This window comes from Abramis brama (genome assembly GCF_963993115.1).
Source record: "Abramis brama genome assembly, chromosome: 11".
Classification (NCBI taxonomy): Eukaryota; Metazoa; Chordata; class Actinopteri; order Cypriniformes; family Leuciscidae; genus Abramis; species Abramis brama.
Genome location: NC_139973.1, coordinates 4,574,744 through 4,601,672, shown reverse-complemented (window position 1 = coordinate 4,601,672; position 26,929 = coordinate 4,574,744). Strand labels below are relative to the sequence as shown.

Below are 26,929 nucleotides of genomic sequence, written 5' to 3'. Positions count from 1 at the left end.
AGTAATATTGATGCACAGTGTTTAACCTTTCATGTTCTCTTTTTTTTTTTCTTCAGAAAGTTGTGTTATTAAAAGATGAATGTTTCACTGGTGGGTAACATCACCCAACCCACAATTCTGCGGGACAGCTTTAGCACAGCGGTGGCTAAGAATGTGATAGTGGTTAGTTTGTGCATCTCCATCAACTATATCAACGGCACGCTCATCCACACCTTCATCAAGCATGAGATCTTTAACGGAAACCCTCGGTACATTCTCTTCATTCATATGGTGTTCAACGATACGATTCAGCTGATTTTTACAGTCCTTCTTCATGTGTTGAGCTACATTGTGTTTACTATCAATGTCTCTTTCTGCTGTGCCTTATTGATGACCGCTACATTTACAACGCTCAACACACCACTGAACCTGGCCGCCATGGCTATAGAGCGCTACATCGCTATCTGCAACCCTTTGCGTCATGCTCAGATCTGTACCGTATCTAAAACATACATCCTTATCGGCCTGATCTGGAGCCTGAATGCCATCCAGGCTCTACCAGACCTGTTCGTCCTGTTGGCTACACAACCACAAACCTTCTTCAACAGCAATATCTTCTGCTTCAGAGATTATGTGTTCAATAACCCATATATGATAGAGAATAGAAATGTTGTGTATATTATTTACCTGGCATTTGTTGGGCTGACTATAGTGTATACTTACATAAAGATCATGTTTGTTGCAAAGTCCACAAGCTTGGATGCTGGCAAAGCTCGAAGTACCATCATCCTGCATGGGATCCAGCTTCTGATGTGCTTGCTAACGTTTGCCGGGCCCTTCCTGGACAAGCTGCTGACGGAAAAGTTTCCGATGCTTTTTCTGGAGATAAGATTTTTAAATTATGTAGTAATCCACATAATGCCCAGGTTTGTCAGTCCTATTGTGTATGGCATGAGAGATCAAACATTTTGTAAGTACCTGAAAAGATACTTACTGTGTACAATGTTTGAGATGAGGAGTACAATAAAAACTCTCCAACCCAAAAAGAATTTGGCGAAAGTTTCCGATAAATCCATATGAAGGTTCACTATATCACAATAATGTAAAGAAAGCAACATTTGTGAATGAATATGATTTGTAGACATGTGTGAAAGAAATTAATAAATATATACTGATCTACATATGCGGTGATTACTGATTAAAGCATATAACGTGAAAAGCAAATGATAATTTGAGTGTATGCATGGCAGCTGTACGTGGCACTTTACAGACATAAAAATTGTCAATGGTAAAAGTCTCTTTATGAAAAAGAAAACAAACATATAAAACATGACTAAATCTGCAGTTTCAACCTTTTCCATTTTCATAGCTTTTACAACTGAACTTAAAGGAGCCGTATGTAAGATTGTGGCCAAAACTGGTACTGCAATCACTTTCAAATTGCTGTAGAGCAGTGTATCCCCTCCCCCTCCCCCTGACTCGAGGTTGCCAGATATGCTGCAGGATTCAGCACGAACGTTTGTAGCTGCAGCTGTGGTAACTAGAGCAGAGCTGGCAACCCGGATGCCGAAACACTACATGACTTCGTGATTGGTAGATAGGTGGAGGGTGGAGCATCAGGCCAAAACACAAGATGACAACATCAACATCAGTTGAGGGCTGCAACTTCACTTTTTAAATGACAATATCCTGGCCGTACTACTGTTGTCAGTGATATAAGTATTTGAAATGAACATGATTTCTTAATGTCTAGTGACATATCAGGGCCATTTTATGAGTAATCGAAATACATTTCTTACATACAGCTCCTTTAATGGTTAATCAATGAATCATTTGGTACACCTATAGATTTCTATAGATATTGATTCTATAGAAAATTTCTGTACAACTTGTTTACAATTTCCGATATGGATAACTAAATGTAATGAATTCTTTTTACATAAGTGATTTATAATAACCACCACTATGTTCAAAGTCTGCACACACGAAAAGGGCAAAATTTGCACCTTTAGGGGTACAACAGCTTATCACTGGGACAGGAGGAGGACAACTTTGTACCTTATGTAGCCCTAAAAGGTGGCTACATGGCAGTTTCATAACTTCATCACAACTTTTGATAACACACTAGATCCTATTACAAACATTATGGATTCAATTACATAAGTTAGTGTAAGTGTATTTTTTAATGCGGCAACTGTAGCCTGTATTACTGTAATTATTTCAGTAACAAGGGTGATTTGAAACATGTATCTTGCATTGTTTGCTGTTGAATGAACTGATTGTTAAAAGTACTAAATTGAAAGAAGATCATACTGTTGTGTTTCGGTGATTAAACCAAATTTTCTCATTACATATTACAATAATTATGTGTTTGGAACAATGATTATGTGGACTGAAATGTGTATGACTGTAATGAAAGCAGGGATCAGGTTTTGAAAGAATGACTAGCTGTGTTACAAGTGTGATCAGTTTAGATTTTTGTACTAAGAGTTTTGAAAATGTACCCCTTACTTGTGAAAATAGTACCAAAGCAAATAAAAAACGTACTCAGTTACTAATGTAACCTCGGTTCCCTGAGAGTAACGGGAATGAGTATTGCTTCTGCTAGACGCTATGGGAAAACTCTTTTTCTCAAGAATATTGAAGCCTTTATTTTAGAACGCAGTGCAGCAAGCACAGTGCAGAGCTGTATAGCGTGCTGATTGGCTGGGCTGCGGGAACTGCATGAACCTATGGTGAAGTGGCGAGGATGCACAAACCTATCAGGACGCTTCCCGCCTCGCGCGTGCCGAAACCCGCCAAAATGGGCATGGTTGCTGACTATACAAGCGGCCCATTTCGCCATAGGAATCAGATTAAATCAACTGAAGCGACAGTACCTGAACGTGAAGCTTAATAGCACGGCCGTCTATGCAATGCTCGTTCCCATTACTCTCAGGGAACCGAGGTTAAGTTAGTAACCAAGTACGTTCCCTTTCAAGAATGGTTAACTCGTATTGTGTCTGCTAGACGCTATGGGAACCCATTTCAAAATGCCGTGCTATTAGCTGATGAATTCGCTCTGAACTACCGTCTGGAGCTGTGAAGTCCAAGGCTTATAGTAGAACTAAAAGTCAAAATCCAACGAGGACCGGACCAATATCGGAGCCCGCGAAAGGATACCTAGAGGTTTAGATAGAAAGGACTCATGTCTGCAGAGCCTTACAAATGTGGACGGTGAAGACCAACCGGCCTCCGCAAAAATGTCTTCAATTGGTACACCACTGAACCATGCCCATGAAGAGGCCATGCCCCTTGTGGAATGGGCCCTGATGCCTATGGGGCATTGAGGGCCCATTGAGGCGTAGGCTAAAGAGATAGCATCCACTATCCACCGTGACAATCTTCGTGACCGGGAGCCCTTTGGTGCAGCCGCCGAAGTATACAAAGAGCTGTTCCGACTGTCTGAACAGGGCAGAACCCTCTAAATAAACTCTGAGAGCCCTAACAAGGCAGAGTAGACTCGATTCTCTATCTAGTCGAGAGCACCTTGGGTACATAGCCATGTCTTGGTTTGAGGACGACTTTGGAGTCGTTAGGACCAAACTCAAGGCAGGAAGTGTTCATGGAGAGTGCTTGTAAATCATCCACTCGCTTGACCGATGCTAGGGCTAGCAAGAGTGCGGTCTTGAGCGAAAGAGGCTTTAAGTCAGCCGACTGAAGCAGCTCGACAAGGTGTCCCTTAAGGGCCCTGAGGACCGTAGATAGGTCCCAGGCGGGTATAGAGGGAGGTTGAGGTGGGTTAAGCCTCCTGGCCCCTTTGAGGAAGCACACGATCAGTTCGTTCCAAGGATTGGCCGGCCACAGGAGCATGGAAGGCTGCTATGGCCACCACGTATACTTTGAGCGTGGAGGGGGTATGACCCGCGTTCAGCAGCTCTTGATGAAAAGAAAGTACCAGTGGTACTTCAAACGAGTAGGGGTCTAGGTTCCGAGCTGCACACCTGCCGGTGAACACTGACCACTTAAGGGCATAGAGGTGTCTCGTTGACGGAGCCCTAGCTTCGGTGATAATGCTTAGCACTCTGTCCGGGAGGTCCCTGGATACCCGTTGAGGGGCCATACATGAAGGGGCCCACAAGTCGGGACGGGGGTGCCAGACTGTCCTGTTAGCCTGCGTGAGGAGGTCCTTCCTCAGCGGCATAGGCCAGGGAGCTGTCTCTAGCAGCTGCATCAACTCGGGGAACCATGTTTGGGTGCGCCAGAGAGGGGCTATTAAGAGGACTGCACACTTGTTCTCCCTGATCCGCTCGATGACCTGAGGGAGCATCGAGACCGGAGGGAATGCGTAAAGAGGACAGCTGGGCCATTCGTGGGCCAGCGCATCCCTGTTCTTTGAAAAGAATGTTGGGCAGTGAGAGTTGTCTTCTGAGGCGAAGAGGTCTACCTCTGCCCTCCCGAAGACATTCCAAATTAAATGAACTTTCTGAGGGTGGAGAGACCAGTCCCGGGGGGGGACATTGTCTCGAGATAGCATATCTGCACCCTGGTTTAGTATGCCTGGTACATGCACTGCTCTTAGCGGGCGCAGGTTGGCGTGTGCCTATAAAAGGAACTGTTTGGCCATGGTGTACAGGTTGTTCGACCTAAGACCACCCCGGCGATTTATATATGACACCACTGTCATGTTGTCCGTCTGGACCAAGATGTGGTGTCCCGCCAGGTTTGGGAGGAAGGTTTTTAAGACTGCTCTCATTTCGAGGCAGTTGATATGTAGGCGCTTCTCCGAGCTCGACCAGAGGCCGGAGGTTGGCTTGCCCTCGGACAGAGCCCCTCCCCCAACCTAGGTTGGAGGCGTCCGTCGAAATCACCTTGCTCCTCAAGACTAGACCCATGCTTACTGGTACAAGCTGGTGTCTTTCCAAGGGGCCAGGGCTTTGATACAGCCATAGTTTACCCTGATGCATAGGTGGCCAAACCACCACACATGAGCCGGGACTCGGGGCTTCAGCCAGCGCTGAAGGGGACGCATATGCAGTAGGCCTAACTGGAATACTGATGATGCGGAGGCCATAAAGCCCAGTGCCCTTTGAAATGTTCTGAGGGGTAGGTAAGAGCCCGCTTTGAACTAAGCAGCTAGCTGTTGAATGGAGAGAGCGTGGTCTGGCATGAGCCAAGATCTCATCTGTACAGAGTCGATAACTGTTCCCAGGAAGGTTATACGCTGGGGGGACAGTACACTCTTGGAGAAGTTGATCCTGAGCCCAAGGAATTCTAGATGGCTGGGAAGCCAGGATCTGTGGGTTTGTAACTCGGCCTCCCATTGGGCCAGAACGAGCCAATCATCGAGGTAGTTCAGAATACGCATTCCCCGCTGTCTCAGGAGGGAGAGAGCTGTGTCCATGCATTTCGTAAACGTATGAGGTGCCAGCTGAATGAAGTTTAGGGGCGGGCCACGGTGCGTCAGGGACCCGGCCACCCAGGTGTTTTGAAGAGGAAAAACTGAAACTTTTTGTGCTTTATTTTTGTCACTGTTGAAACAGCGTTTGTTTGCAAGGGTGTGTGAACTGAAACGGGCCCGTAGGTTGCAATTGGAACATTTCTAGCCGCCTGAACTAAAGAGGGGGCTGGGGGAAGCACATGAGCTCTCTTCAGGGGTGGTCCGGCCGCAGCGAGACTTAACCCCTTTCTCTGCCTTCCTGTCCTTGGACTAGGAAGACTTCCGAGGCTCAGGGTCCAGCATAACTTTAGGACGGGGTCCCTGGAGTTGGGGGAACAGGAAGCGCTTAGCTGGCCACTGGCGTCGATTGGTTTCAGCCGTTGGGCGGGGCTGTGAAATCGGCAGCACTGGTTTGGCTGGCTGTGGGGTCGGTGCGTTCTTCGGGCGACCTGAAGCCGAACTGGAGCGTTTGGGCAAGAAGTGTCACATGGCCTGCGAAGACTTCTGTGCTTCAGTGAAACGCTCAGCAAAACCCTTCACTGTGGGACCGAAGAGACCAGTGGTAGTTATAAGGGAGTCCAGGAAGGCAGTTTTGTCTGCATCCTTTATCTCCATGAGATTGAGCCACAGGTGGCGCTTTAGTACTACCAGGCTGGCCATGCTTCTTCCAATGGCCTGGGCGGTGGTCTCCGTGGCACGCAGGGCCAGGTCAGTGGCGCTGCACAGATCCTTGAAGGCCGTGGGATCCGGCCCAGACTCGTCTAAGGAGCGGAGGAGTTTTGCCTGGAACACTTGGAGGACCGCCATAGTGTGCAGGGCTAAGGCAGCTTGACCAGCGGAAATGTAGGCTCGGCCGGCGAGAGCTGAAGTGGTCCTGCATGGCTTAGATGGATGCATCACTTTAGACCTCCATCCGATGGCAGTGGGCGAGCAGAGATGTGCGGCCACCGCTTCCTCTGGGGGGGCAGTTTTTCATACTGTGTCTATTTTGTGTCATATTTTCTCTGTGTCGTCGAGGGTTGAGAGCGCTGCAGAGGCTGAAGTGCGTAGGTGGGCCGAGTAGGGGGCGCGCCATGACTTCATCATCAGTTCGTCATGAACTTCAGGGAAGAACAGCGCCGGCGAGGGCCCTGTTGGTGCCCCGGCAGAAACCACTCGTCGAAGTGGCTTCTAGTTGGCTCTTCTAGTGAAGACCAATCGAGGCCAAGCTCCTCGACGGCTCTGGCGAGAACGCGGATAAGCTCGGCGTCTGTGCTCACCCTGGCGCCACTTCTGCTGGACTGAGATGGGGGGGCGGGGTCAGTGGTTGAGCCCGACCAATCCTCGCCTTCAGACGCTGCCAATGACAGGCTTTGGCAGTCGTTATCCCCCTCCGATCCACCAAAGGAAACGAGGCTGGCCGCTCAAGGGCGCTGGTCCGTTTTGGTGAACAGCACCGGAGAAATGTTTCTCTCTGGAGAGAGTGAGGCACGCGGGGGCGGGGCCGACGTGGGCTCACTCATCTCTGAACGCTCATTCATCCTCTGACCCCGCTGTTTCTTCCTCCACTGTTCGAGGAGGTCGGGAAACAGGAGGGCATGAGGGGCGGGTTCGCTCTCTGAGAAGAAAGCTAGCCGCTAGCACAGAGAGGAGAGCGGCATGTTCTCGCAGTGAGAACAGCCACCCTGAGTGAGTGCAGCTTCAGCGTGGCTACTGCCCAGGCATGAAATGCACTCACTATGCTCGTCTGAGGCATGCAGAGGGGCTCTGCATGTCACACAGTCCGAGCACGGCATTTGCTCTTTTTGTGTGTGCACCCGTGAGCATCGTCGACGGCGCAAAGGCTTTGAGCAGGAGAAAATCAGCGAAGAGGTGAGCCGTCGCTGAAGGAGATTAAATCTGATTCCTATGGCGAAATGGGCCGCTTTTATAGTCAGCAGCCACGCCCATTTTGACGGGTTTTGGCACGCGCGAGGCGGGAAGTGCCCTGATAGGTTTGCGCGTCCTTCACCATAGGTTCGTGCAGTTTCCGCAGCCCAGCCAATCAGCAAGCTATACAGCTCTGCAGTGTGCTGGCTGTGCAGCTGCACTGCATTTTAATATAAAGGCTTCAATATTCTCGAGAAAAGGAGTTTTCCCATTACGTCTAGCAGACGCAATACGAGTGAACCGTTCTCGAAAGGGAACTGTAATAATCTGTAATTTTCTCATCACATATCAGATCACATACAATGTTTTTTCTCATTATGATCTGTAAAGTTGGTTACGCCAGATGACAACAAAAACATTACCAACCTATTAATAAAACCCCAGCTGATATTACCTCCATTTGTCCATCCATCCATCCATCTTCTTCCGCTTATCCGGGGCCGGGTCGCGGGGGCAGCAGTCTAAGCAGAGATCCCCAGACTTCCCTCTCCCTAGACACTTCCTCCAGCTCTTCTGGGGGGACACCGAGGCGTTCCCAGGCCAGCCGGGAGACATAGTCTTTCCAGCGTGTCCTAGGTCTTCCCCGGGGTCTCCTCCCAGTGGGACGCGCCCGGAACACCTTCCCGGGAAGGTGTCCAGGAGGCATCCGGAACAGATGCCCGAGCCACCTCAGCTGACCCCTCTCGATGTGGAGGAGCAGCGGCTCTACTCTGAGCTCCTCCCGAGTGACCGAGCTTCTCACCCTATCTCTAAGGGATCGCCCAGCCACCCTGCGGAGAAAGCTCATTTCGGCCGCCTGTATCCGGGATCTTATCCTTTCGGTCATGACCCAAAGCTCATGACCATAGGTGAGAGTAGGAACGTAGATTGACCGGTAAATCGAGAGCTTCGCCTTGCGGCTCAGCTCTTTCTTTACCACGACAGACCGGTACATCGACCGCATTACTGCAGAAGCTGCACCGATCCGTCTGTCAATCTCCCGTTCCATCCTTCCCTCACTCGTGAACAAAACCCCAAGATACTTAATCTCCTCCACTTGAGGCAGGAACTCTCCACCAACCTGAAGTGGACAAGCCACCCTTTTCCGACTGAGGACCATGGCCTCGGATTTGGAGGTGCTGATTCTCATCCCAGCCGCTTCACACTCGGCTGCAAACCGTCCCAGTGCATGCTGAAGGTCCTGGCTTGATGAGGCCAACACGACAACATCATCCGCAAAGAGCAGAGACGAAATCGTGTTGTCACCAAACCTGACACCCTCCGGCCCCTGGCTGCGCCTAGAAATTCTGTCCATAAAAATCATGAACAGAACCGGCGACAAAGGGCAGCCTTGCCGGAGTCCAACACGCACCCGGAACAAGTCTGACTTACTGCTGGCAATACGAACCAAGCTCCTGCTTCGGTCGTACAGGGACCGGATAGCCCTTAGCAAAGGGCCCCGGACCCCATACTCCCGGAGCACCCTCCACAGGCCGCCGCGAGGGACACAGTCGAATGCCTACTCCAAATCCACAAAGCACATGTGGACTGGTTGGGCAAACTCCCATGAACCCTCCAGCACCCTGTAGAGGGTATAGAGCTGGTCCAGTGTTCCATGGCCTGGACGAAAACCACACTGTTCCTCCTGAATCCGAGGTTCTACTATCGGCCGGATTCTCCTCTCCAGTACCCTGGCATAGACTTTCCCAGGGAGGCTGAGAAGTGTGATCCCCCTGTAGTTGGAACACACCCTCCGGTCCCCCTTCTTAAAAAGAGGGACCACCACCCCGGTCTGCCATCCCAGAGGCACTGTCCCCGACTGCCACGCGATGCTGCAGAGGCGTGTCAGCCAAGACAGCCCCACAACATCCAGAGACTTGAGGTACTCAGGGCGGATCTCATCCACCCCCGGTGTCTTGCCACCGAGGAGTTTCTTGACTACCTCGGTGACTTCAGCTTGGGTGATGGACGAGTCCACCTCTGAGCCCTCAGCCTCTGCTTCCTCAATGGAAGACGTGACAGCGGGATTGAGGAGATCCTCGAAGTATTCCTTCCACCGTCCAACGACATCCCCAGTTGAGGTCAACAGCTCCCCACCTCTACTGTAAACAGCGTTGGTAGGGCACTGCTTCCCTCTCCTGAGGCGCCGGACGGTTTGCCAGAATCTCTTCGAGGCCAGCCGATAGTCCTTCTCCATGGCCTCACCGAACTCCTCCCAGGCCCGAGTTTTTGCCTCCACAACCACCCGGGCTGCAGTCCGCTTGGCCTGCCGGTACCTGTCAGCTGCCTCAGGAGTCCCACAAGCCAACCAGGCCCGATAGGACTCCTTCTTCAGCTTGACGGCATCCCTTACTTCCGGTGTCCACCACCGGGTTCGGGGATTGCCGCCTCGACAGGCACCGGAGACCTTACGGCCACAGCTCCGAGCGGCCGCTTCGACAATGGAGGTGGAGAACATGGTCCACTCGGACTCAATATCTCCAGCCTCCCTCGGGATCCGGTCGAAGCTCCGCCGGAGGTGGGAGTTGAAGATCTCTCTGACAGGAGACTCGGCCAAACGTTCCCAGCAGACCCTTACAGTACGCTTGTGTAACCCTGGTTACAAAGCACCATTTCAAACTAAAGCTGTTAATAAAAACAGTCATTAAGAAATACATTGCAAGCAATGAATAGGCAACAAATAGGTTAAAAGAAATTTAAAATGCATTAAAATAGTCAAATGCTTTATTTCATATGTTTCATTTAGGTTTAAGAACATAGAAAAAGGGTTAAAAATATGTGAATTCATTTTATTTATTTTTTGTACTTCATTTAACATGGTTTAAAATGTGTTCAGACTCTTATTTTGAAGAGTCACGTTGCAGCGTGACTCCTGAGACTAGTCACAGCCAATCGGGTTGTTTTGTTTTTTTTCCTGCTTGTTAACGAGGGAGAAACGCAGACAGTCGTTGCAGAGCTGCTGCTGAAAACAGAGAAAAAACAAGAAAGAATAAGTAAAGAGTCCATTTAAAGTTAATTTTGTTCCTTGAAGGAGTTTTTTTGTGTGTGTTCCAACCTGCTGTGACCTGGCGACATTTCATACTTGTGTTCATTGCCGAATGGGACTTGGTGAGTTAAAAGGAATGTATTTTATTTTATGTGTGGAACATTTTGTGGTGATGTATCAGTACTTTCATGAAAATGGAAAGCTAAGGTAGTTAATTTATGATGTTTTGTGTTGGAATGGTGGATGTACATGGTGGATTGAAGCACAGGCCTGTAGTTCAATGTCCTGTGATGTTACGTTTTTTCTGCCCGCCATGATGGCGAATGCACCATTTCATGAAGTGCCAATTAAGCTAAAAAACAAGCTTTTATCAATATGTGAAGCTACCAGATGTAGTATTAGATTTTTTTTTTTGTGCATATTATTTTATTATTATGCTAGGCCATTAAGGTTTGGACCGGAAATTCTGAGCGAATATCGGAGTTGGATTCCACGTGCGAGATGTAAGATGGCGAGCCACCCAGTGACCCCATGAACTGTGCATCACACAGGAGCAAAGCGCCTCTGCCGGATGTTGCATGGTTTTCATCAGAAACTGGTAGGATTGATCCACATTTCACTGCAGAGCTGCAGTGGATCCACAGAGACACTGGATTAACCGTTCAGGACAATTAAAGGACTGACACATAAGAGAACAAAGACAATTACTTGTGCAATACAAGTTTATTCAGTCTTTTGCTGAATACAATTTGAGTTTTTTTGTTTTTTTTTTTGTTATTGTTTTATTTGTTAACCCTTCATGTTAATGCTGTAATTGTGTTTTCTGACAGGTAATATTTTATGTTGGGGTACGAACAACAAAATAGAAAATGGTTGAAACTAACAGGGAACTTAACCAAAATTGAACTAAACCTTGAAACTTAAGAACTAAACTTTATCCAGAATAAAGCTGAGTTAACTCACATAAATTAGAGATACAACTTGAGACTAATAATAACCTAGGTTGAAAATAGTATCCTTTTAAGCCAAATAGTAGGTTTAAATAAAAAAAGGGATTCATAAACTAACTCACGTGAACACAAAAAGGTGGGGAAATAATTAATTGTTTTTCCTTGAAGTGATTTTGAAATTAATGTTAATTGTATGTCAACTGTCTGTTTTATGCTGTCAACTAAATGTATTAAGCCGGCAATTTAAACTGATTCTGTGGTCTGTGGTTATTAATGCATCTTACATCAATCACTGCTCCCGTAGTGGAACCTAGCACTGAGCCTAGTATACTGTAACTACTTAAGAAGTGTTACACTTGGGTCTGCCGAGTCTGTCCAGCTTCCTCCCCCGCCATCGGATCCAACTCGCCACCAGGTGGTGATCAGTTGACAGCTCCGCCCCTCTCTTCACCCGAGTGTCCAAGACATACGGCCGGAGGTCAGATGAAACGACCACAAAGTCGATCATCGACCTACGGCCTAGGGTGTCCTGGTGCCACGTGTACTGATGGACACCCTTATGCTTGAACATGGTGTTCGTTATGGACAAGCTGTAACTAGCACAGAAGTCCAATAACTGAACACCGCTCGGGTTCAGATAAGGGGGGCCGTTCCTCCCAATCACGCCCCTCCAGGTGTCACTGTCGTTGCCCACGTGGACATTGAAGTCCCCTAGTAAAACGACGGAGTCCCCAGTCGGAGCACTTTCCAGCACCCCTCCCAGAGACTCCAAGAAGGCCGGGTACTCTGCACTGCCGTTTGGCCCGTAGGCACAAACGACAGTGAGAGACCTATCCCCGACCCGAAGGCGCAGGGAAGCGACCCTCTCGTTCACCGGGGTAAACTCCAACACATGGCAGCTGAGCTGGGGGGCTATAAGCAAACCCACACCAGCCCGCCGCCTCTCACCATGGGCAACTCCAGAGTGGTGAAGAATCCATCCTCTCTCGAGGAGTGTGGTTCCAGAGCCCAAGCTGTGCATAGAGGTGATCCCGACTATCGCTAGTCGGAACCTCTCAACTTCACGCACAATCTCGTGCTCCTTCCCCGCCAGCGAGGTGACGTTCCACGTCCCTAGAGCTAGTTTCCGTGTCCAGGGATCGGGCTGTCGAGGCCCCCGCGTGGGGGGAGGCCCGGCCACCAGGTGCTCGCATACGAGCCCCAACCCCAGGCCTGGCTCCAGGGTGGGGCCCCGGCTGCGCCATACCGGGCGACGTCACGGTCCTTGGATTTAATTTCTTCATAAGAAGAAATTCGTTTCTGAACCGCTCTTAGTCTGACCCGTCGCCTAGGACCTGTTTGCCTTGGGAGACTCTACCAGGGGCATATAGCCCCGGACAACATAGCTCCTAGGGTCATTCGGGTACTCAAACCCCTCCACCACGTTAAGGTGGCAGTTCAAGGAGGGGACCCCCATTTGTGTGTGTGTTATATGTCAAAAGTTTTTCTGAAGGATCATGTGACACTGAAGACTGGAATGAAAATTCAGCTTTGCATCACAAGAATAAATTATATTTTGAAGTATATTAAAATAGAAAATCATTATTTTAAGTTTTTCAATTTCACAATATTACCGTTTTCTGATCAAATAAATGCAGGCTTGATGAGCATAGGAGACTTTCAAAAACATTAAAAATAGTAACTTTTCCAAACTTTTGACCAGATAGACAGAAAAATGGTTGATTATTGTCACAGTAGTACAGAAGGAGACAACACAGGTAAGTAGCGGAACACAAATGTTTTCTTTGCAGGAACTGGAAGCGTGAGCATGAGAGTGAGAAGGTTGAGTATAACTACAGTCAGATAGTTTGTAGGTAACTTAGCTGGATGATAACAGGGATATTGATGTAATTAAAGATGGCTGAACGGGAGCTAAAGGAGAGTGACTGATGACTGAACTGTGGTATTGATGGTGACTGCTAATATAGGGTGAGATAACAAGGGTGATTGCGGGTGATGGTGGAGTGTGTGCAGGTGGTGAGCAGGGAGGATTCTGGGAAATGTAGTGTGCAGAGGTGATGGACTGGTGATTGAGGATGTGACAATTATTAGGCCATTTTTTTCCATGGCCTCCAAATATATTGTTCTCATCCTCCAACTGCTTAACCTTTTTCTATGGAGGCCATGCAAAAATGGCCTATTCCATATGAAGTGCAGTAGATTCACATATTTATTTCTGTCTGACTTGATCCTGCTGTAGAAGAAACCATGATGAATTACTGACAGAACTGTCTGAATTCTTCCAATATACATTTTCCTACGCCTTTGTGTTTTTTTACCCCTTTATTTCCCCCAGTGACATAGGGCCTAACTGATGTCATCATCTACAATCAGAGTGTGTGAGCATTTAAAAAGCTGCCATGTCTTCACCGGTGCTGGTGCTTGCCAGACAGGGGCGAGTGCTGGTCAAGGGTGAGTACTGGGGTCTGACTAGTTACCTAATTGCAGGTCTTTTTTCCATTCATTCGCTCTGTTTCTATTCATTAATTATGTGCTATATGAATGATGTGCTACTGACATCTTGACTGAATAGTGATTTCTGCTACATTACTTATTTTCTGGATGGTTGCTTATTTTCAAAAGCACTAAAAACAGAAGAAAAAAAATGTAGTTGATGGTTTTTATCTACATCATTAACCCAAAATACAAAATCATGCACATTCTTTGCTTAAATGACCTGTATGCATAATTCATTATTTGAGTTTTATACAAGAATTTTATAGGAATATCATCTTCTGCTTTTAAAAAACATGTGATAAGATTAATATTGAATGTTTTAATGCAATATGTTTTTCAGTGGTTTATTTGGTGCACCACCATATTCATGTGTGTTCTTGTAGATATGATCAAATATGTATATTGAATGCAATGTCACTTTGGATAAAAGCATTAACCAACTGAAAAATAAATATAAATGTATAAAACTCTGCTGTTAAACTTTTAAATGTTTATTTATATTTAAAAATACACATATATTTGTATTTATAAATATTGTGTAAACCCCCAAATAATATCTTGAAATATTAATCATTGTTTAAAAACTCCTTATTTTTTTAAAAATGTATTTATATTTAAAAATATAAATATATCTGTATTTATAAATATAAATATGTATGTCTAAAACCCCACAAACAATATCTTGAAATATTAAAAGTTGTTAAAAAGGGCTTTACCTTTTTTTATGATTGGCAATCTTGTCATGCATTTATGTTGTTGTTGTTGTTGTTTTTTTCAGACTCAAGCCCTGAATGATGAATTCAACAGTGGGCCAACAACTCGTGCGAGACACGTTCACTACGGCCTTCATAAAGAACTTCATCGTGGTCCTGGTGTGGTTCCTCCTCAGCTACATCAACGCCAGCGTAGTAACCACGTTCTTCAGACACCAAATCTTTTATGAGGACCCTCGCTATATTCTCTTCATACATATGGTCATTAATGACGCAGTGCAGCTCACTGTAAGCATTGCTCTGTTTGTGGTCAGTTACGCCTTGTACACTATCAGTGTAGGAGTGTGTTGTTTCATTATCCTGGTGGCAGTGTTCACCACCCGCAGCACACCTGTGAACCTGGCCGGCATGGCCCTCGAACGCTACATCGCCATCTGCTATCCTCTACGCCATGCCCAGATCTGCACCGTGCGCCGGGCCTACATGCTCATAGGGGCCATTTGGTTCGTATCTGTGGTTCCTGACATCACTGACCTATTCGTGACCTTAGCCACAGAACCTCTGAGTTTCTTTCACACCACTGTTTTTTGTAGCAGGCCGAATGTGTTCAAAGACCCGGTGCTGCTGTATAAGCGATATGCGTTTGATGGGATTTATTTCTCGCTGGTGTTCCTCACGCTGATGTGCACGTATCTGCGTGTCGTGTTCGCGGCTCGTGCGCTCTCCACCGAGAGAACGTCCGCCAAGCGGGCCACCAACACCATCTTGCTCCACGGGGTACAGTTGTTCATGTGCCTGCTCTCTTACGTGTCTCCCGGTGTGGAGGGCATTTTACACATCATCTTTCCGGGACGCATCTTAGAAATCCGCTTTGCCAACTATCTGATTGTCTATATTTTGCCACGCTTTTTGAGTCCAATTGTATATGGAGTGCGAGATAAAAAGTTCCGCAAGTATCTGAAGAGGTATTTTGTGTGTGGTCGCCCTGTAGACACAAGAGTAGAATGCAAAGGTGAAGAAGATTAAATGGATCGTTAGTTTTCTAATATTATAATGTGCCAAGTGTTTGGAATCTGATATGTGACGCATTGTGTTTCTGTCTTGGCAATTTTTTTGTTTTAAATGATTCCACATGTATTGTTTAGCAGTTCCCAGATATTCTGAAAATGTTTACTCCTAATTATTTTGAATAAATCTGAGCTTTATGTATACATTTATTTATATATTATAATAAGACATGCATATAGACCATCGTTGTTTTTAAAGTGTCGATTTGTGCTATATGGATTTATTTGTTTGTTAAATGGTAGCCTAAAATGGTAACATAGGCCTAATATTAACTGATTTTATTCATGTCAAAAATATTATTTAGCATCACTGAGTCAGTCTAAATACATGAAGCTATACCAACAAAACACATTTTTAGTTTTAAATCAGGTGGAATAGTTTAAGGTAACAACTGCAGGTTACCACTTTTTAAAGTGTATATAATCATTGGTTTTATCGTCTATAAATAGAATATTAGATGTTAAAAAAAACTAACTTTTTCAATAAAGTTGTCAATTGTACATTTGCCAAGAAAATTCTTTAAAAACAATAAACATTATTTTTTAAAAATTGTGTAATCACATTCTATAGTCAGAAGTAGTAGCTCATTTATGTTATAAACTGTTTATTAAAGATAGGGTAGGCAATTTTTGGAGAGACTAGCAATAGCGAGCTAGCTTTGAAAGCATAAGAGAAGCACTCTCCCTTTAGAGTGTCTCCAAAGCCACACCACCTTCAAAACACATGAACACATACAGCAGGGAGCAAAAAAAAAAAGAGTCACGAGAGACGGCGTTAAACTACCTCATGTCTCAAAGCACTTAACATTACAATCATAATGAACATAAACACTTTAAAGAGCACTGACCTGTACCACCTGACTGCTGCAGATTCATTTTGCCGTTGATAGTGTAAATTCAAGTCACAAACCGCTCCGAGTATAACGTCACAGGTTTCCATCTCTTCCAAATGACAGTAGTTATGGTGTGAGCGCAGCATAAGCTGTAGTTTTGGTTCAGTAGGAACTGTAAAAGGCGGCTGCTGTTTCGTTGTGATGCTCGGTGATTGACACCTGTCTAACTCTGCAGAGCATGAAATGTGTTGATGATGTGTGATGTCTGCGCGAGCAGGTGTACGGAGGACTGAATGCAATATATATATAATCAGACCTATTAACTTGGTGATTGCTATCACGATGTGAAGAGACTTTCAACCCAGTGTTCCTTATGTCAGCCATTTTTGATTTAGTCTTAGTCTTCATCTTCAGACGAAAATGCTTATTGGTCTTAGTCTAGTTTTAGTTGACGAAAAGTCATTGCAGTTTGACTAAAAGTAATGACTAAAAGTTGACAAAAAATGCAGTTACCGAAATTAATTTTGGTAGCTATTTTATATGTAGTCTTTAGACAAAAAATGTAATTATAATTTTTCTCTCTAGGCCAATTCAATTAAGCTTAAGAGAAATTTGAATCAAGGTAACAGGCTGTGTTGACACTGCACTCTTTAGCAGTAGCACTTGTGCAACACTACATATATCCCTTTTCCTTTTCTACATATCCCTTTTCCTTTGTTCAGTGTTTTTCCGTACCCCCTCTCTTCCACTTAAGCCCTCTTGGACGAGATCCACTTTACAAGGGTAATTTTACCACAGTAATTTTACCACAGGACGTCTGTAATAGTAATAGCCAATTCGCACGGGATAAGATATCTCAGTAAACTAGCAGAAGTGGGAGGAGTAACTAGAGGTTATAGTTATAGTAACTAGATTTGTGCATCGCCGTCACCCTCCTGTTGTCATGTGTGTATTACGTCCCTTACGAAAATTAACCATGTTTTTACTACGATTAGTACGATATAAGTAAATCTAATATTAATCGTCTTCAATCAGAGAAAAATGCAGCCGCCAGGCTTCTGACCGGCTCCAAGAAATTTGACTTTTTGTATTTAAAGCTCTGACCAGATCGGCACCTCAATACCTCTCTGACCTTCTTAATCCAAATACATCTGCTAGATTTCTGAGGTCGTCTGATCTGAGCAAAGTTAACCCTTCCAAGTTCCAGACTAAAATTGAGGGGTGATCGTGCTCCATTTCCATTGCTGTGTAATAGTCAACCGGTTTCTTTCAGTTTAGTTTGATCAGAATTTGAATTTAAATCCAAGTTAAAAAATATTTGACCCAGGCTTTTTACTGCTCTTATAGTTTTAATGTCTCTTTCCTCTCTTTCTTGTGCTTTATAGTGTTCATGCAGTTTTAATGTTTTGTCTATTTTAGTATGGCTGTAGGCACAGTGGTCAACTACTGTGCTTTATAAATAAAAACAATTATTTGGCAGACAAAAAAATCATATTTAAAAGTTAATTTAACATGTGTTGGTTTACACCTCTGTTTACATCATTTTCCCCATGCATGGGAAAAACAAACCAGTGGAGTAAAATGTCAAACCCCTGAAGAGTTTTCAGGGCATTCTCCAATCAACCACCTTGATCTATATCACATCCATACAGTATATAAGATTCAACACAGACTGGGACTGTCAGGGAAGGGCAGGGGGTGTTTTAGGTGAGAGGGGACTTGACTAACCAACATTGCTGTACTCTAGTTAGCATTCTTAAAATGAAGCAATTTGGATGATACCCATTACACAGGGACACATTTTGCCACAAGGCTGGCCAATAACATTCATTCTTTCAGGAAACAAAAACATGTCTAATAATGTGTTCTTATTTAATTGTGCAGCAGCAATATAAATGTTTTTATTTTATTTTTTATTTTTATTATATACTTGCTTATAAGGTACTATAATAAATCATTATCATGCATGTCTTTTAATATGGCTTTTTCTGTATTTAGCTTTGCTTACTGATTAAAAGTTGCCGAATGTATAGCCAATTATATTGAGTGTAGTTGCACACACTGTGTCTATAATGTGTGCTTTATCATGTCAGGTTGAGAACATGAACTCCAGTGCTGTCTCAGAGTATGGTAACTCTACTTTACTCCTTCTGAACGTCATACCGCGGGACAGCTTCAGCGCTGCTCTCACTAAAAACATTGTGGCCATGCTTGTATGGCTGGCGCTCAGTGGCCTTAATTACAGTATGGTGTCCACTTTCCGCAAGCACAGTTTCTTCTATGAAGATCCACGTTATATCATGTTTATCTGCATGGTCATTAATGATGCCGTACAACTGACACTGGTAACCGCCTTGTATGTGGTAAGTATTAAGATTAAATATGTGGCCAAAAATTTGTTAAAAGACACTTAAGCTACACTTATAAATGCCTGAATGTCATTGCATTGGAAGCAAAATATCAAAGCATGTATTTTGTTTAGCCAGTTTAAAGTATGCTGACATTCAGAAGAGTCTCTTTTTATAGACTCTGCCATTCAAAAGAGTCTGAATTTATATGGTCAAAAATATTGTGAATATTCTGAAGTTTTATTCCAATTTAAAATAACTGTTTTTTATTTGAATATATTGTAAAATGTATTTTATTCCTGTGATGCAAAGCTGAATTTTCAGCAACATTACTCTTTAGTGTCACATGATTCTTCAGAAATCATTCTAATATGCTGATTTGCTGCTCAAGAAATATTTCTTATTATTATTATCAATGTTGTGCCATAAACCGTGAAGCCATTTTTTCCAGGATTCTTTGATGAATATACATTTTTGTAACATATTAAATGTCTTTACTGACATTTATTTTTAATCAATTTAAAGCATTGTTGCAGAATAAAAGTATACATTTCTTTCCAATAAACTCCAAAAATTACCCAAAACTTTTGAAAACTAGTGTGTTTTTAAAAACGCTATAAAAGTCTATAAAATGAATATACCCTGTCTAACTTGTGAAATAATTATTTTGTTTTGATATTGTCTGTTTTTAGAAAGCTAAATACAATTTTAATTTTACTAAAACTTTTTTCTGTTTAAGTTTACTTAATAATGAAGAAAACCAAGTTGAAACTCTGAAAACTCTGAGTAGAAGTTTAATGGATGAAAACAAAGATGCAAATACATAATGAGCGTATAATGAAACAATATCAGTGTCTAATACGTATATTGTTTGTGGCCCTGTAGGTGAGTTATGCCTTCTCAAAGATCTTGGCATCGGCCTGCTGCCCGCTGATCATGACCGCTGTGATGACCACCCGCTCCACACCGCTCATCCTGGCCGGCATGGCCCTGGAGCGCTACATCGCCATCTGCTTCCCGCTCCACTACAGCCACATCTGCACAGTCACACGCACCGTGTGGATCATCGTGGGGATCTTCCTCCTGAGCTTCACTCCTCCGCTCACCGATCTTCTCATCACTGTCGCCAAAGAACCACCACTGTTCTTCCACACGTCCATTTTCTGCGACCAATCGCTCCTATTCCGAGACCGCTCGATCTATTACAAGAACTGCGTGTTTGATAGTGTGTATTTCTCTTTTGTCTTCTTGTCTTTACTTTATACGTACTGTAAGATCATGCTGACGGCCCGTGCGGTCTCCACTGACCAGGTGTTGGCCAAGAAGGCCCGTAACACAGTCCTGCTCCATGGGGTTCAGCTGCTATTGTGCATGTTGGCGTTTGTCGTGCCGTCCATGCAGGCTCAGCTCATACAACTGTTTCCGATGTATGGACTAGAGATACGTTATGTTAATTTTCTTCTGGTCTACATCATTCCACGATTTCTCAGTCCAATGATATATGGATTCAGGGATGAGAAGTTTCGCAAGTATTGGGTCAGATTCTTTATCTCTAAAGCACAGAGAGTAAAACCAGTTAGCCATTTCTCTCAAAAGCTTGGATGATATTCCACATGAATGATTTGTGGGTGACGCCAATTTCTGGAGAGATTTCATGTGTAGGAGACATTTTGACATTCAGCAGGACATTAGAAGAAAGGGCTGACATCATTGAAAGGACATTATTTTTCAGTGGAACAAATACATATAATCATGCACCGAAGTAATGAAAAATAACTGTTTGAAAAGAAAACATGTTCCCTGCACAATGTGTAACTGTTGAACAAAGTTTTGGCACCATCAACATTTGATTTAAAGATTTGAATATATAAGAAAAAACATTTCACGATTAGTTAACACCCCATGTCCATAAATTCACGATTTTAAGTTAATATGTATAGGCCTATATGCATTTGTACCTGTATATGAGCAAATTATATTGCCATTTTAGTTGCTACAAGGTGAACGTGATTTCACCAAGTACAACATCGTTGTTGATCCTGAAACAACATTCCAATCAACCAATCAGATTTAAGTTTACAGTTTATGTCAAGTTTAGGCTTACAACCACGGTTAGGTGCTTCTACATTAGTGTTATTCACCTATCATTTCCCTCTGGTTTTAGGGAGACTTTATGGGTAGGGTTATGGGTTAGGACTACATTTTCAGACAGGAATGTTGTTCCAGGATCAATAAAATATGTTGATCCAGGAACAAGACTTACTTGGCAAAATAAAGTGTTGGCAAAATCATTGTCTTGCAAAAGTCTTCATGTAAGTTTTTCACCAATTACTTAAATAGTCCTGCAGTGTAACAAATGAATTTTAAAAGTACAATATTCCATGTAGTTTCTCAAGTAATATGAGGTTACTCACATTACATTTAGATTTATGCATTTATCCAAAGCGACTAACAAAAGAGGTACAAAAGCAATCCTCAATGAGTATAAGTAACCCAACAATAATCGTAATTCAAAATACAGCTCACATGCACATTACTAAACCAACTGTTACAGTACATGAATGCAAAAAATACATAGACAGGGCATGCAAATCTTGATTAATCTCACATCATCTTAAAGAAGCTCATTAATTCAGCCCAAATCCTCCGTTGTGCAGTTTGCCCCTGTGAGAGCACAGCAATTGTATCATCATTAGTATATATAGGCTATCATGCATTGCTTTGAGGTCAGGGGCAATAGTAATACGACAGGTTTGTTTATGCACTCTTTGTCTTGAAATTTGTAAAGTTTTACCACAGTCTTACAAAATGTGAATGTATTTTCTCTTCAGCTATAATTAATCGTGCTTCCATAATTCTTATGTATTATTATCTATACTTGAAGTGAGCTTTTACAACTTTATACTGATAATTGAATTGTTAATACTGAGTTTTGAGACTTTACAACATATGTCAGTGTACTAAATAAATAAGTGTATAAGTAACCACCAGAATTCTTCAGCTATTGCAGGTTACAGGATCATAACAATGAACAGCACCATTCCAGTGGATCAGTTTTATGACATGCTCATCAAGAACTTCATCAGTGTAGTCCTCGCCCTAATCATCAACTATGCCAATGGAACATTTGTGATTGTCTTCTTCAAAAATACTATTTTTTGTAGTGACCCAAGATATATTTTATACATCCATTTGGTAATCAATGACATGATCATGATGTCAGCTTCTGTGTGCTTACAAGTCACAACGTATGTTTTGCGGTTCTTCAATGTCTCTGTTTGTTGTGTTGTGCTACTTTTTCTTAGTACAGTCACCAAGAACTCTCCACTAAATCTGGCCTGCATGGCCATTGAGCGTTACATTGCCATTTGCAAACCCCTACATCACTCGCAAATATGTACAGTTCAGAGGACCTACATTCTCATCTGTTTCATATGGACTGCGTCAGCAGCGGCAGCTCTGAGTGATATATTCATCGCATTATCAAATCAACCAGCAAGCTTTTTCTCAACTGCCATTTTATGCCACATGTTGTTTATTTACAACACTTTGCAACACATAGTCAAAGAAACTGTGGTGAATGTTGTGTATCTGTCGTTTGTATGGACTACGTTGATCGCCAGCTACTTCAAGGTTTTTTCCGCAGCAAGTGCTGCTAGTGCAGATCAAGTGTCTGCTAGAAAGGCCCGGAACACGATACTACTGCACGGAGTTCAGCTTCTGCTGTGTATGATGTCCTATATCACCCCATTCATGAGTACAGCGCTTGTAGATCTTTTTCCTCAGAGTCGATCAACTATTCTGTTTATTCTGTTTTTGCTGTCAAATGTTCTACCATGGTTACTAAGTCCAATGATTTACGGGTTGAGGGATAAACAATTTACTGAGCGTGTCAAAGTGTATTTTAGTTGCAAACAAGTAAGAAGGACACAGATTATGCCAGTGAAGTAAACTAGGAGAAGAATATGTTTAATATTTATATTTGGTCATATTAAATAGGTTATATTTGATAAGTAATTTTATTTCACGTGATTTAGGGGAGAGGGGGGCACAACCTAACACTTTTTGACTTTCTCAGTTTGTGTAAATCCATTTGGGGTTCAAAATATATATATTTTCCCACATTAATTTCCCACATGTCCCAAGTACAATGATGTGGTTTTATACCATTAATACAGTGTATACTTTTTCTTGGTTTACCCTGACAGAATGGACGTGAAATGTGACAACATGGCCCATATGTGGGGTACATTGTAACATGACCATATGACAGATTAAATTGTTATCTAATCCAAAAAATATACAAGACAAACTAAAATTGAGTTTGACAACAAACACTCCACAAAACAGCTATCCAGCATAGTTCAAAACATAATAATAATTCATCATTTCTGAACATGGACTCAGTCTTTATTCACCTTTTTCTCATGGTTTCTCAATATAATTCATGAAAGTAAAGAATAGCATAGTTTTAATAGGAGCACATTGTAATGCAGTGTTACAGCATTAAAGAACTATCTTAACTGTTAAATAACAGAAATAAGATTAAAATAATATCAGATTTGTCTAATTTTAAATGAACACAAAACACACACACACACACACAAAAAACAGATCTGAATAATGAATTTAAGTTGGAAATTTACCTTTACCATGGTTAAATAAATGTTCGGTGATATCTTACCACCATCTACCAGTGGTGGCTGGTGGGTTTTAAAGGGGTGGTTAATTATGATTTCACTTTTCTAACATTAGGTAGTGTGTAATGTTGCTGTTTGAGCATAAACAACATCTGCAAAGTTACAAAGCTCAAAGTTCAAAGCAAAGGGAGATATTTTACAGAAATCACTTTTTAAGGACTACAACAAACAACTGATAGGAACTACACAACATTCCTCCAGGGTTAGTGACATCACGAACCCTAAACTTTACATAAACTTGTCACGGACACACACGGGAGCATATTTATTATTAGGGCAATCCAATTCATAGTCATTCAGGCAGGGTTCAAAGTCCATTTTAGCAATCCAACACAATAAACAAAATAAGAAACAGGCTAGAATACAGACCAGAAGTGTAGTGACGAAAAACAACGACTCCGTGACATGGACTGAAACAGACAGGGTATTTATACACAGATACTAACAAGGTGATGGGAAACAGCTGTGTGCAATGATCAATGATTAAACAGAACAGGATGATGGGAAATGTAGTGCATGAGAGAATGACACTGTGGGGGACAAGGACCTCTAGTGGACATCCGGGGAAACACAAACCAGACACTGTGACAAAACTCCACCTCGCAACAAAGTACTCTATATGGCTCTGCTAAGAAGGAGCTGTTGAAGCTCTGTTCTCTGTACCGGGAGCAGCAGCTCATTTGCATTTAAAGAGCCCACACACAAAACGACGCATTTTTGCTCACCCTCAAAAAAGGACAATTTTAACATGCTATAAAATATTATCTGTGAGGTATTTTTAGCTAAACTTGCACATACACACTCTGGGGACATCAGAGACTTATTTTCGTTCCTGTTACATCAGCGGTAGCAGTTCAAACTAATATCACGTAATTTACGTCTCGTCGATGATTGGTTGATATACCAAGCGAAGATAGCCTCCTCTGCCATGTTACTTTTCTCAACGCTCCTAATGGCTGAAATGAAATACTCGATGGTGATTGGCAAAAAAAAAATTACCAATGGAAGCACAAGTCTCCAGCTATGGATTCGCCTCCCCTACCTTTCTCTATCCCCTCAGACTCGCTTTTCGCAGATTTGGTACATTCGGGGAAGAGTGCGGTGGTTACACTTACAGAGGTGAAATTACTAACAATAAATACACATTCTGAGACATGAAATTAATAACTGGAAATTTTATTAACATTAAAAAACATCCTTCAAAATTTTGGGTATACAGGCTGGGCCTCCCTTGCCTCCCCTAATGAGCTGCCACCTGCCACAGCAGGCTCGCCCCAGCGATCAACAGTACGAAATCGCTCATAACAGCTAAAGTGTTAGTCACAGACTCAAGTGTCTTATATCGTCCTTGGTTCAAGACGAACAAAACGCACGTTGGTGGAATTTTTGGGTAATTTGGACTTTTTGAAAAACCTACTTTTGTGAACTAGTCATAGGGTTTTCACCCGACCGGAACCAAACCAGTGCAGAAAGATTCTCTGCAGTCTGATTGTTAATAATTATCAAAAAAACAAAAGAAAAACTGATTCACATCCACGATTGGATGCAGAAGTGGTCGAGGCCACTTTTATTAAAATGGCTATAACGCTTGAACAGAATGAGCTAATTTCACAAAACTCAATACACCTATGTACAGGCTCAGTCTGTAGTCGCGTGGAAAAGGAGGAAAAGTGGCGACTGGCCACTTGGTGGCACTATAAAATAAACAAACAAAACAAACAAACACGAAAACGGTTATAGCTAAACAACAGTCAGGTGCAAGGTATAGTTTCTGTCCAAGGTGCCGTGATTGTCTATGAAGACATTTGTGGATCTCGAAAAATACTGCCACCGTCAGCCAATGAAGATTGTGCACATATCGGACAAGGTCAACTGAGGCCAATCGGAACGAAACTCAGTGGGCCTGTATGACTCATGGACATAGAAGTCTGTGCAAAATTTGAAAGAATTCAGCCAGCAGGTGGCGCTATAGGGTTTAAAGCCTCATATATCATGCTGTGTTTCACACATACACACAATATTCATATCATATGTTAGACCTCCTCGTTCTGAACAACTTTGAATCAAAAGCTACTACTCTCAATCAAATTGTTCGTTAAATATTTGAGATTATTTAAAAACCTACTTTTCACCATCATTTCACTGTATTCCTGTTTTATGCCTCTCTCAATATTACCAGCGTGCTCGCTCTTTCTCCCTCTCCCTCCCCACTCCATTTCTTTCTCCCTCCCACTCCCCCTCCCCACTCCCTTTCTTACTCCCTGGCTGTCTCCTCTTCATCATCTAAAGTATTTAAACTTTTCAGTTTTTACATCTTGAGGCAAATCAGTCGATCATAAAAGGTGGAAAGGTAAGCGCTCTTTGTTTAACAAATGTTTTAATACATAATATGTTGTGTTCATGTGTTGCTAATAGCTTCTCACTCTTAAATATTCTGTTAAAAGTGTATCTATTTTATTTTCAGATTAGATGACACAGATGGAAAATATTAATCTCACTGCTTGATGGACAGAAAGTTGTGGACATCATTTGGAGGAAAAACAAAAACAACCAAAAAGCCAAGAAAAAATATTTTCACACATAAGAGTCACAGAACTTTATGCCAGTGCAAAAGAATAATGAATTCTACAATGGTTCAGAACACCAAAGACAGATATGAAGAAGCTTTTGCAAAAACTTTCACCATTGTTCTTGTCGGGCTCATAGTTAACTGCGTCAATGGAATATTTGTTTTCACGTTCTTCAAGAGTTCAGTTTTCTACAATGATCCGAGATATATATTATATATTCACATGGTTATCAATGATATGCTCATGGTTTTTTTCAGTGTAATTCTTTCTGTGATGGCTTATGCATGGCCAAATGTTCCTGTCCCATTCTGTGTTACACTGCTAATAATAACCTCAACAACTCATAAGAACACTCCTCTGACTTTGGCCGGTATGGCTGTTGAACGTTACGTTGCCATCTGCAAACCACTGCATCACCATCAGATTTGCACAGTGCGCAGGACATACATCCTTACTTCTCTGATTTGGGGTGTAGGAGTTTTACCTGGATTGGCTGACTTGATTCTCCTTTCAATTGTTCGTCCTTTATTTATCTTTACAACAGGTTCTGTCTGTAGCTCAACAAATGTTTATAGCACGCCATACCATGAAGAACTGAGCAAAGTTATGAATGGGCTTTATTCATCTGTTGTGTGGGTAATTCTTGTATTCACATATTATCAAGTGCTGATTGCGGCCAAAAGAGCCACCACTGATAAATCCTCAGCAAAAAAGGCCCAAAGCACCATCCTGTTACATGGAGCACAGCTTCTGCTCAGTATGTTATCCATCATTACTCCTACCATAGACAAGATTTATAGCCAACTTGTACCTACTCTACGGTCAAAAATCACCTTTTTCAATTATCTTCTTACAAACTTATTACCAAGACTACTTAGCCCCCTTATTTATGGTGTTCGAGATAAACAATTTTTTAATTACATGAAAGGACTTTTTTCATGTAGGTTACTTAATGTAAAAGTTGAATCAAATAAGCAGTGA

At 42.9% G+C, this 26,929-nt stretch overlaps 3 protein-coding genes across 3 annotated transcripts; all 3 read left to right on the top strand.

Annotated features, from left to right (window-relative positions):
- Positions 1-75: 75 nt before the first annotated feature.
- Positions 76-20,283, top strand: LOC311092715 (uncharacterized protein; the record flags this gene model as incomplete). Its single annotated transcript, XM_084129650.1, has 4 exons — positions 76-949; positions 14,525-15,429; positions 18,424-18,693; positions 19,564-20,283. 4 exons carry the CDS (start codon positions 76-78, stop codon positions 20,281-20,283), a joined length of 2,769 nt encoding a protein of 922 aa, XP_083985776.1.
- Positions 20,284-21,705: 1,422 nt separating this feature from the next.
- LOC311092714 (odorant receptor 131-2-like) lies at positions 21,706-22,629 on the top strand (the record flags this gene model as incomplete). Its single annotated transcript, XM_084129649.1, has 1 exon — positions 21,706-22,629. The coding sequence occupies one exon, from the start codon at positions 21,706-21,708 to the stop codon at positions 22,627-22,629; it is 924 nt and encodes a 307-aa protein (XP_083985775.1).
- A 3,367-nt stretch (positions 22,630-25,996) lies between these two features.
- LOC311092713 (odorant receptor 131-2-like) lies at positions 25,997-26,929 on the top strand (the record flags this gene model as incomplete). The annotated part of the gene is made up of 1 exon (XM_084129648.1): positions 25,997-26,929. One exon carries the CDS (start codon positions 25,997-25,999, stop codon positions 26,927-26,929), a length of 933 nt encoding a protein of 310 aa, XP_083985774.1.